At 40.4% G+C, this 12,591-nt stretch overlaps 1 protein-coding gene across 3 annotated transcripts in view; it reads right to left on the bottom strand.

Annotated features, from left to right (window-relative positions):
* AFTPH (aftiphilin) overlaps positions 1-12,591 on the bottom strand; it is a 47,788-nt gene that overhangs the window by 22,139 nt on the left and 13,058 nt on the right. For all 3 annotated transcript variants that reach the window (XR_010388680.1, XM_064510131.1, XM_064510132.1), the window contains exons 3-5: positions 1,126-1,277; positions 475-601; positions 90-146 (exon numbers count right to left, since the gene is read on the bottom strand). Coding sequence is in view for 2 of the 3 variants with exons in the window: in XM_064510131.1 (XP_064366201.1) it covers positions 90-146; positions 475-601; positions 1,126-1,277 (336 nt within the window). In the remaining variant the exon portion in view is untranslated. The remainder of the gene's footprint in view (positions 1-89; positions 147-474; positions 602-1,125; positions 1,278-12,591) is intronic.

Genomic DNA, 12,591 nt, shown 5'->3' with positions numbered 1-12,591 from the left:
CAGCATACCTAGTGCTTAATGTCATTTAAGATGTTTCACTATATAATGTCGTGGGAATTATAATACAAAACAACAACAAAAAAGCTTACCAGTCCTGCTGCATACATGGGTACTATAACAGGCTGTTTCTTGTTGCCTGTAAAGAGCTGATTAAAAAAGAAGAAAAAAAAAAAAAGGATTACTTAAGAGGTTCTGTCATACTGTGTAAGTGATGACATTTTTTCAAAGTTCTATAAAACTTGTGTAAAATTAGTATCAGAGAATAAATATATGATAGACTTAATACAGTAGTGTTTAAAACTAATGCAACTTTTAATATTAACATGGCTTACAAGAAATTAAAGGGTAAAACAGTCTGTCATGAAAACCCATTTTCAGTGCAGCTATGCTATTAAGAGATGAGCATTAATACAAAAACACGTGCATTTAAAGCAGCTCGATTATAGAGAAAACAAGTTTTATTGACAGACTCACAATATTCCTTGTGTCGATTCCCAAGGAGCACAAAAGCTTTTTGTTGCTGTGGGAGCCACCCCACTGGTATCTCAGTCCATATGCATCATGGATATCCTGCAGCTCTGTCCACACGTCCATCAGTTCCCTATACAACCCATCATAAATCAAGTTATCAGCAAGAAGAACAACTTAGCAGCTTTGAACAAATGTTCTAATAGTTTTTACTATGAGTGACATATTATACATTCCAATTAAACCTATGCCCAAACATAATACCCAGGGGAACTACAACTGCACAGCATTTTCAGAACAATTATTTTTCAGACTTATAATTGGAAAATGAAGTCCACAGCAGACATAACAAGGCCTACTTAGACTTTGTCATCACATAAATAGAAACAGCAATTTATAGCAAGTGTAAGTAATAAGCCACATTCTAATTAACTAATTCATACAGACATCACTAAAAAGATGATGAAAAGCTGCTGACTACGTGAAATACTACTGGTATATATAGTCACTGAAAGACATGCATTCAACTAGATGCCTAATTTTTACTCCATAGTTTTTCAATATACTTGAAGATCACATTGAAATTCTGCTATATAAGTTTTCAGCAAAGATACGTTTCCAATTCATTTCAAGTTTGTGGTGTTAGTGGCTTCTTACCCACTATTTGCTAAGGTCTCCTCAGTCGTCATTTGCTTTTCACCTGCTTCCAACAAACGATTCAAGGAACTTATTTCTTCTTCAATTTCAAGAACAGGTATAGAAGGAAAACAGACTTCAAATATTCGTTCCAGACGACTTAACAATGTTGTCTATATCAAATAGAAAAATATGTGTCAACATTTGTTAACTGCTTTAAGAAAATAAGGAGTACAAAATTATAAAAATAAAGTTAAAAGATAGAAAACAGTGGATAGTTCAGACAAATTTTCACTTACCAAAAGGTGCGCACATGTCAGAGGATCAAAAGACTCTTAATAAACACCAAATACAAGTTGCAGCTCAGGAACAGTAAGGATCTTTACCCTCTGCAAAGTGAGCACTTACATAACAGTTTGGAACCGTTCTTATCAGATTCACTCTTTGCTATAAATTAGCAGAAAAGATGTACAACAGGTACTGAGCTATACTCACTTAGGATGCACCAACGTTTCCAGTTCTATACATCATTAGTGTTCTACTGAACACATTTTTTCAGGAATCTTGGCACTGAACATTACAAACTGAAAACAGCCTAATTTCACTTAAAGACCATACACTTAAACCCAAACTCAAGAAACAAAACTGATCAGAAGACAGTCGTAATTTCTTAGAAGATGCATGCAGTTAAAAGTCTCATGAAACTTAGCTTGAAGTGCCACATGCTCACATTGTAATCCTGACGTTGGAGTATATGTTTTTTCACCATATTTTCAAACACTGCGTACTTCCTAAAAGTTACCATCAATATGATTCCGATGTAGGAAAACTGTAACACGCAGCTTCATTTTCTATGGTTCATGTGATAGCTCTTCTGCATTATACCTGACTAACACTACAACATTTAAACATATTACTTGCCAAAAAGTATTTGAAAGATTTATTTGGCTCTCACAGAGAACTTTCCCAGACGAATATAACTGAAGAAAAAGAGGAAATACTAAAGCGTTGTAGTTTAAGCAGCAATGCCTTAATTTCTTGCCCCAAAACCTATTTGCATGGGTTTTTTCCCCACATGCTGGAATTTTTTAAATACAAATAGAAGGATCACTTTTCTGCCAGTGATTCCCCTTTCCTCTCATTCACAATTAAGCCAGCTGATGCTGAACGCTGTAATCATGCAGGGGTTAAAAGCCAGCCTTGGTAATGTTTCTATCCTAGTCAAACAACAACAACAAATTCCCCACCAAATTTAGCTTAGTTGAAAATGAAGCCAGCTAGATTGCAGTACGATTTATGCAACCACAACTTTATCGGCATTAGTCTCATCTGACCTTCTTTCCACTATCTCATTGTAGATTATAAACCCATGACAAGAGTATCTAAATACAAACATTCAGAAGTTTGGGGAGAGGGCTACAGACCTATTACTCCATGGGTTTGAGAAACTAGGCAGGATTTCCTGCTTGTCAAAGTAGCTGCAACCTTGTCTTGCTGTCACCATCACTTCAGCGTCCCTTGGGAGAAAGGAGGCTTTCATCTGGCACCTTCTGAGAAAGCCAGAAAGGGTCTTTAAGTTTCATAATGCAGGAAACGTCCTTTTCCTTTTTCTCTCCATCACTGCCTCTATCACTGCTATTGGGTAGGACAAGGTCTCGGCATTATAAAGAGCACATAACGGCACTGCTGGTTTCCTGCATTTTAGGTTCCACAACATGCACTGGAGGATGCTCGAATTCTCACCACTTTGGGCTTTGGCAGCGTAAGGTATTGCTGGATCGAATGTTGAAGAGGAAAAAACAAAACAAACCACCCTCTGCTGCCGAAAATCAGAAATCCCTTTTTTTTGACAAAAAGAAGTTCTTCCCTTAAATTTGCTACCTCTCTCCCCATTGTATCTCCATATAGCCACAGAATTTCTTTATTATAGCTCCATGAACTGTCTCAGACATCGAACACGTATCAATGAAACAGAACGCACATTTTTCTCTAGTTCAGCCAGTTAAAGACAGGTAACCAGTAATTTCTTACCATTTATATAAAAAGTACTGACTGCAAAGCATGCTCATAAAAATGAAATTAAAGCTTCACTTTATTGATTTATTTTTAAAACAGAAGCACCTGAATCTCCCTCCTTGCTAGGGGAGGGAGAAGCAAGCCCGGCCCCAAACGAGCACCTCCATCTTTCTGGGTGGAGTTCCTCAACAGCCGCCCTTGGGATGCCCAGCTGCACCACCACGGCTGCACCCAGCAGCTCCAGCACCCGCCTTCCTGCTGGGGAAGGGGCAGGGAGACCCAGCAGGCGCGAATCCCCGAGCATCCCGCCGCGCCGCTAGCACGGCCATGCCAGCAGAGCCCTCCTGTGGGGACGCGGCATATTCCGGCAGCGAGGCCGCGCGTGCAAACATAGGCTTGCCCAGAGGAAGCCTGGCAAGCCGATTTTCAACCGACAAAACTAATCTCAAAGCCTGAATCTGGGACCCTGGGAAGATGGCCTGCCTTCCCCTAAGAGCCCCTCCGGGTGCTGGGTGAAGTTGGGAGAAGCTGGGAATCGGAATGGCTCCAGAATCCCCGCGGGGGCAAAACCTGCCCCAATTCAGAAGAGATCTCCAAGCACACCCCGCGGAGCTCAGCAAGCCATTTCTCTGGCCACCGCGCAGCTGATCTAGAGGCAGCGAGAAAGGCACCGGCTGGAGCATACAGCAGGCATCAGGCCCAGAAGGGACAACGCAACTCACGTGTGCCGCGGGACCCTTCGTGCCGGGGCCAGGGGCATTGCAGCAGCGGGCCCCAGCGCCCCGCCGCAGGCTGAGGGCAACGTGCGTTCACTCAGCGTGATGCTAAACCTGACACAGCAACTGGTCGGCAGGGCCTGGTCCCCCCCTTACCCCCCCCAGAGCCTCTCACAGGCATCAGCAATCCCTTTAGCAGTAACGCCCAAGTTCACGGCACGTAATCGGCTCAGGACGACTTCTGAAACACATTCATTAGCCAAGAAAGACTGTTAAGGTGTCCAGCTCCGAGCTGGTTTCTTCATTTCCAAGCTTTGGTTTCACGACACTGCTGTTTCCAGACTCAAAATATTCAATAGCTTTAATAGCAGGGGTGTTACGGCTGAAATGATTTCGGGTTCAGAGAAGCAAGGTCTGCAGGAGGAAGTTACATATTTCCATTAGACCAACTGATAGAGCTGGAACAAGCACTTAGTCACACAGAATACCTTTATCACAACTATAACGGCTATATACAGTGTTTCTCATCTGAATTTTTATTTGGAAATTTGCCTCATCTCTTGTCTCAACTAAGCCAAGCGCTGAGCATGCCCATCAGTAAAGACAGCGCAGGAAGCACGACACGGAGGCAACAAGCCGTTAGCAGAATACCTTGATTCTCCGTACTATACTGCAGGCTGATGAGTCAGGAATTACAAACCAAGCCTGCTCCGCCTGTTCTCCCTATTCAGCTGCAAACTGCACAAAGCAGTAAAATTAACGTGCTTAAAATGTCAGCTCTTCAGCTTTCCTATCCGTGAAAGGAGCGCCTGCCACACAGGGACAGCCACCAAGTTCAGTCATCAGGTGTTTGTAAAGCATTGCATCAAAAGCCCATAATTATTACATTATCAAAGGATCCAGCATATTTGACTAGCATTTTTTTCTTTTCTTCATCACTAGGTTACTGATATTTTCTGACTGTACTTTAATGACTCACATTTTACAGTGTATCAGTTTCCTTTTAAGTTTAATCCTGTCTTAAGCCCCATCATTTTGGCCACAAAGTAAGACTTACATTACTTGTAGACTGCTTTGCTTTTGTTGACCAAAACTGAGATACTAATTTATATTTTTAGGAAGAAAACCTAAGCAGTATTCCATATATTTTTTTTTATACTTATGAAAAGCACACACTATTTCGATTTTAAATCTTAATGCTTCCTACAATACATCACTAGCTATTATATTACAAGCATGGGCAAAGCTTACTTCATTTCTATAATAGAGCAGAAATGCATATCCCCAGTGAAGAGGAAAAGGCAGACGAGAGGGAGTAAGTACATCATGACAACAGCAAGGCATCAGGTTTCTTGAACCAGATCAACATTTGAGAACGTGCTGGTGACTTTGAACCAGCTTACTAGGAATCTAGCTTACTTAGGTAATAAATGAGTTAAAGAAAAGTCTCAAAGAATCAGGGACCATCTCTGCCAGCACTCAAATTCAAATTTGAGCTTAAAAAAAAAAAAAAAAAAAAAAGAGAGAGAGAGAGAACTGTATGTCAAAATTTCAAGAACAGTTTAATTAAAGCAATCTTTACACTTCCTTTTATATCTTTTCTATCTTTATTTATACATGATAGAAAGAAGAATGGTTTCTACAGCAAATGAGAAGAATTCGATGTGTACAAATGGACACAGGGATGAGTGTACAAACACACATCTCCCTCAGGCAGTGCTAATTTCTCTAAAGGAAGCAGCTGAACTTGTTCATCTAATTGGCAATGAGATACTGCACTGACAGCTCCTGGGCAAAAAGGGCATTACCAAAAATAAAACCTTCACATATTTTAAAATTAGCTCATCTTCTACAAACACAAATCTATTGTTCACATCATAAGCAAATACTAATTCCATTGTACACACACTAGTGCCAGGTCTTTTGGGAGGAAAAATCCAGTCATATTTAAGTTACTGTGGGGAAATTTCCAATCCCCTTTCCCCCCAGGACGTACTATGAAATATGCCTTCTCCACTGTGGAAAAGGCATTCTTCCTGGGTTTATTGACAGCTGTGCTTTAAAAACAAAAGAAAACCAAAAAAACCCAAGCACTTTTCTCGACTTTTCATAGCACTAGAAGTATTTGGTAATGAAGTGATTTGCACTGCAATTTGAGAGGAGTAATTCAAGGTACTCACTGAAAATGCGAACAAAGACCACAGCTGCCACTCTAGAAGTCAACTGTGATGCTCCAAACAGGGATAAATTCAAAGCCCCGTAGTTTCTGGGACTGCAAAAAGTTTCTGATAATGATTGCCACATATATTACCTGCTTAACCAAAGCAGTCAAAATATCACAGACGCTATATCCTTCCAAAAGAGAATTATAAGCCCAGGATTAAATTCCATCTCCTTGGCTATATAAAGAGGGTGGGAGGGGTGAGAGGTCCAGTCCTCAGAGCTAAACACCCCACATCGCTGGTTTACACAATTGGTGTTTCCCCTTTTTCTTTCTCAGAAGGCCACAGAATCAATAAACTCCTTCAACACAATAGATCTTCACTGACCAAGCGGTGCACTAAATCCCCCCAGCTGCCTGCACGTGAAAGCCAAAATGACTTGAAGCTTTCACAGCGCAATTACTGTAACACATTTTGAGTGCAGCTATAGGGAACTCTGTGTGCGGGGGAAAAAAGACTCTTTCTCCCCTCTTCTCTCCGTGGTCCCGACTGCCTCAGCTGTGGAGCAGACACAAAAGTTAATCCAGTGAATTTTTTTGTGCTGGAAGCTGAAGAGTGGAGTGGCACTTTGTCCCTCCTTCCTCCCCCCCTCCTCGTTTCTCCCACCGCAGCCTGCCCTCAGCCCTCCTCTTCCCGGCTGCAGGGCCGAAGGGGCCACGAAGGCAGCGACGTTCAAGCTCTGGGCTGCTCGTGCCTAGCGAACGCAGACCTGGGAGCTGGCGTGACCGAATAAAATCCAGCAACAGAGAGCCTTGAGAATAAATAAAAGCTGTATGTAAGTTACACTAAATTATTGAGAACATTTAAATATTCAAGCCTTAGCTGACAGAAGAACAAAAGAAAGGAGACAGAAACGAGCATATGAAGGAAATAAGATGCTAATGTATAATTTAAGAGATGGAGAAAGTCTGTATGGACACAATCAGCTCGCTAGAATTCAGAAGTCAAGTAAAGCCTCTCAGAAGACGGCAGAGCAAAGACCAGGGGCCAGAGGCCATGAAAAGAAAGTGATTAGAGGTTTTGTTTTTGGTTTTTTAAATCATTCACCCACTGCTCTGGAGGAGTGCCTAACAGATATTTAGGCCCATTTTAACAAAATAAAGCCGAGGTTAAATGAGAAATGCCCTATGCTCGGTTTTATAACACTAACCGAGACATTTTCATGAACACATTTGCTTCTGTACCTTCACCCCCACCACACCACTTTTCTTTTTTTTAACCTTACCATTAGCACAGCTCAGCTGAGAACCTGATTTAAATGGCTGAAATTCTCCAAGAGGAACACACCAGTCAGCTTCAGAGGGTCTCAGCAGTTATCAGGCTCAAGCATTAAGAAACAAAGCTGAACAGTTAAATGCACATAAATGAACAAACCACACTCTCAGTTAAGCGGGGGCAGATTTTTCCTTTGGAGAGGTCTAGGGGTTCCTTAGGCCAAGAATCAGCGTGCCTTCCACATAGCAACAGTTTATTTATTTCTCTAGTGTGCAGGCTCTGCTGGGTAAATACAGCATCTTCACACAAGCAATGGAAGAGCTGCAGGCAGAAAAAACCCTGACTAAAGAGGAAAAGCAAAGCTTACAAAGAACGCAAGTTTAACTTTCATGATCCAAATGCGATAGCTTCCCCCCCCAAAAAAAAGAAAAACAGTTAAGATGGTGCCATAACATTCCTTAGAAGTGAAAAAGCAAACTGTCTCATTTTTATTATTGCAGATAACTTCTAATTTACATACTGGTCCTAAACTGAGATTTATATGTCAGCAAGAGAATGCTATTTAGTTATGCTATCAAATATGCTGCACAAGAGCTAACAGAGATCTCATCATAAGCAATGATAAACAGAGAGTAAACTTACTCTGAAAGCATTAGCAACTTAAGGAAGAAGAACAGGACTTCCCTGCTCTTTTACTGCTTGATGGAAGATGGTTATAAAACACATGAAAGCTAAGTGAAGGACCGTGAAGCTGTCCCCCTTCTTTTTGCTGGAAGGCTCCCACATCCATTTTCCCTCAACTAAAGAATGCATCGAATCGTGTCCCCTCCACTCAGGTGAGCTGCAGTTTAACGGGTACTGACCTAGACGAAGCTCCCTTCCCTTTGCAGCGGGTCACGTTGTCACCTAGTGATGCTGCAGTAATTTCTCAGGCAGGCTCTGCCGGGAAGCAGAGAGTAGAGAGGAAGCAGACAAAACTGACGTGTACGAGACAGAAAAGAAAAGATTCTGCTGCAGGTAAACAGAAACGCTAAAACAACCGCAGAAAAAGCCACCCCTAAACTCTTCTCTCATGCAAGACCTCCTTAGCTAGCCTGTTCTGAAATGCAGCAATTTTACGGGCTACTTTTAACAGTCTGTTTTTGCCAGTTCTTCAGCTGCACGTACTTATAACTGTGCTATGAACTTCAACAAGACCCCTTCCTGACAGATACATTTGCGCTGCAAGCTGTTACCCAACTGTCTGAACTTAATTTAGCCAACACTATCTTAATTCATCTTGGTGAACAGGGAGGCTGAAGTCTTTATGGTCATAATTACTTTTTTTCCAAGAGGATGAGACTTCATTCACTGCTCAAGACAGAAAGTACTCTCTAAATGACAGCGATTCAGGTTTTTTGTGTCCCCCCCCAGCTTGAGGCTTATTGGGGGTTATTAACTGTACGTCAGCCACACTGTCTGCTAAATACTTCTCTTTTATACTCCTTGAACATAGCGAGGCACAGCTATATTACCCACCCACATGGTTAACATAGGTAAAAACTACTCTGGTGCTTTGCTAAGCCCTACATTATAATATTAGCTAAAATTAACAGTGTGTTAATAGGCAGAATAACTTTCTCCTCTCAGCTGAGCAATGTTCGACCCTACCTCACAGAAAAAGCTGTGCTGTGAGCCTTATATTTCATGCAAACAGCTTACTAGCGTGTTACCTGATCATATAAATGGGATTATTGCACATGGCACAATAGAGGCTCACCTAAGACCGATCAGAGCAACCAATTCATCCACCACTACATCCTAAAGCAGTTTTAATGAACACAAAGACACATCTGTATCAAATGCAAACCTAAAGCTATACTGAAACAAATTATTTTCAGCTAGAGACATTAAATGATTAAGGTATACAATAGTATTAATATGGGTTCAAATAATAGTCTGCATGTTTGTCTCCATCAGCCTTTGATACTGAACCCTTTTTAAAGCGATTACAAACTCTTTCAGTAATTTTAACTTAACCCTGTATGCCATACCCCTTTCCCTTCCACTCAATACTACCATGCAGCGAACGTCAGCACGTTGCAAACCCTACACTTCAATCACGAGCACTGTTCTGAGTCTTTAAGATCAAAGGCAAAGGTGAAAATATGCAATGAACTTTTTGCTGTTGCATGTTGTTGCATAAGGGAAAAGACAGGCCACAAGGAGAACTTTATTTTTCCCTTCTATTTTCCATATTTTATAAGTAAAACTGGATTGATTAGTCAAATATGAATTCTCTTCAAGTGAAGTCTAAGTTTGAATTAAGCATTATGCCAATTCTAAAATCTTTAAAACAGTTTGCTTAACATACACCTCATGACAAAGAAAGCATTCAGAAAGCACAGAATGTTGCTGCCTCCTTCACATCCAAAATGCATAAACTGAGGAAACACAAAAGAAAATACGAAAAGCCTATATTGGCAAAGGAGCTTAAGCTACTGGCAAATAACCTTCCTTTCATGCTGCATTCTGAAGGATGAAAATTGCAGCATATATCATTTCTACATCTAAACAGGAATGCTGCTGGCTAAGTATACAAAAGTAATATTAGTACAAAAACAATGTTGAAAAGTAAAGAATTACCAATTGGTTTATTTTGTTTATATATCATTCTTTCAAAATGATTATACTACCACATTACAGCGACTTCTCTAGCCTCAACAGTACAGACTAAGTATCTTGTAAACTATCCCAGTTCACCTTTAGCCTGTGCAGAGGTCTCAATTTTCGCATCTGTCTCAAGTGCCTAATACACGCTGCACTCCTGTCTTGCACACCCCACTCCCTTTAAGCTGCTATGGCAAGTGCTTCTCAGCTCTTCTATCAGCAACCCCAAGCTGTTTTACGCGTTAAAGAGAGTGATCTACTGCTCCTTATCCCTCTTCAGCCAGGGTAATAAAGACTTATTGTTTGCTTACCTCTCTCTAGCTTCATTTTGCTTGCAAGGATACCTGCTTTTGCCTCAAATAACTCCAGAACTCAACTTTGATGTATGGGAAATAAAAGGTCAGCGAACACTTTAAAACACTGTGTTTCAAGTTTTCACCTCATGACATCCTCTTAAGTGGAAGTGATAAAACTGATCAAAATTTGAGTTTAATTTTCCTAAAAATTTGCACTCAAAGTACTAAGACTGTTTCTTAGCTGATGCTGACTCAACTTATCTCAACATCTAGAAAATACAGGACAGTGTTTCTAATTGCTATTTACTAAACTGTGGCTCCATGGAGTAAACACAGAATTGCTACTTGAAGATTAAAACAAAGCTTTTTTTTTTTAAAAAAAAAGTATATAAAAAGATTACAATAGACCCTTCCAAAACTCCAAGCACTTACCGAGTGCAAAATGAGTTTTGAAAATGTGCTATCTACTGTTTTAGGAGATGATTAAAAAAAAGTAGCAACTCACCAACAGTTAGTTGCTACTAACTGTTGCAAGGCTAAACAAACTATTGCAACAGAGAAAACTTACCCAGCTATACTTCCTCTACAGCTAGTTTGTGCAAGCTCCATGCTCAGTGCTTGTGCTAGCAAGCGCTTCCTTGCTAGCAGAAGAAGCAGAACATAGCTTTATACCCTAACAATCACAACTGATGGTAATATTAATAGAAGCAATGAAGAAGTACTGAAGTTTTACAGCTTACTGTACAGTCTAAACAAACCACTGTATGACTCCATGAGAAATCACTGAAGATCTTTCATTGTAATTTGGCTTACCTTTTGTTAAAGCAGACTTGAAAAAAAATAAGATTACAGAACCTCTGAAGGTTCTGCTTTTATATGCACCTAAATTCAGGAGGTTTTCAAATGAAATTTATGACTGTTACAAAAATATTGGAAATTCCTAAGCAAAAATAAATCTCCAGAACATCCAGTCCTTCCCTTACCAGCATGATTTACTGGAATACAGATCATCCTCCCCAGCCTCCCTCCCCCTCAATTTCTTCAGTCAAATTCAGTAGTCTTTTTCAAGTAGAAACAGGAACAATATAGATTAATTGCACCAATGACCCCAGCACTCTTCCCCTCCTGTGGGCGAGTAGGAGAGTAGATAACAGTACTAAGTTTGTGCTTTCATCTTGAAAATGGAACCACACTTTCAAGTGATACGTGTAAATAAGCAATGTTTTGCATAGGCACAAAAATCCCTCTGCAGGTTCACCTGCAAGACAAACACCTTTTTTTGGTCTTGTGGAGCCCCTTTGAAGTTTGGTGTTTCAGCCACCAAACAAGGCAGCAAGCAGGAAGAGTCAGGAGCTCAGGCTCACACCTTTTAATGTAACAAGAAGCCAACACTGAGCCTGAACAACTCCATTCCACCTCCTGGTGCCTGCAAAGTTCTACCTGGTGCGACCTGCTTCTGAACAGCCGCTTCATCTGTCACTGACAGCCAGCTGAATGAGGCAGGGCTGTCTCCAAGTCCAGACGAGGTCTTGGAAGAAGGGACTCACCTCATTTCCTTTCGTTGCCAGAAGAGATCCATACCTTTTAAATACACATTAGCACCCTTTACTGCTGGTACCACTACACGTTTCAAAAAGACAGAGCACACTCTAAACTACTCATACGGGATGATATGATTATAAGGAAGCATTGAAGAGAATTTTAAACTCATTTTTGTTCTGGATTTTGAACGTGTAATATTAAATACACATTAAAAAGTGTGTGTATGTATATACATACATATATGTACTTATATACACACATATATGCATGTATATGTGTGTGCATATGTTTTTATATATACACACACACATTTTTATATATATATTTAAGGCACATATCTTGAAGATGACTGGCAAAGACAGAGTCCAATTAATTAGGAATTGTTGTGCACTTAGCAACTACGGTACAAAACTAAGGGGATGGGGGAAAGAAGTTATCCGATCTACTTTACCCTGCCCCAAACTCCAGTTTAGATATAGCAGCAGCTGTAAGGAATCAGTTTATTTTGCTTAGTTTTAAATATATATATATTTTTTTTTTCTGGGAATTGGTAAGGTCAGCTTCCAATCACACCATTATTTTATGAAAAGGCACCATCAGATAGCATAAAGTTGTTATATGAAGTTACAGCCAAAGTAACAAGTAAACTATGAAGCAAAGAAAGAAGTATCACACACTCTGAAATGCTTATGATGGCTGATTCCTTCAATCATTTCATCTAAAGGAGCACATATAGTTGTCAAAACAGAAGCATACAAGTCCCAGCATACCCTGTCCATTTTTCTGCAGGAAATAACAGTGCAAAAGAAGCAAATACAGCATACTATATCA

Source organism: Dromaius novaehollandiae, chromosome 3 (genome assembly GCF_036370855.1).
Source record: "Dromaius novaehollandiae isolate bDroNov1 chromosome 3, bDroNov1.hap1, whole genome shotgun sequence".
In the NCBI taxonomy this organism is placed as follows: domain Eukaryota; kingdom Metazoa; phylum Chordata; class Aves; order Casuariiformes; family Dromaiidae; genus Dromaius; species Dromaius novaehollandiae.
This window is presented reverse-complemented; position numbering and strand designations above follow the sequence as displayed.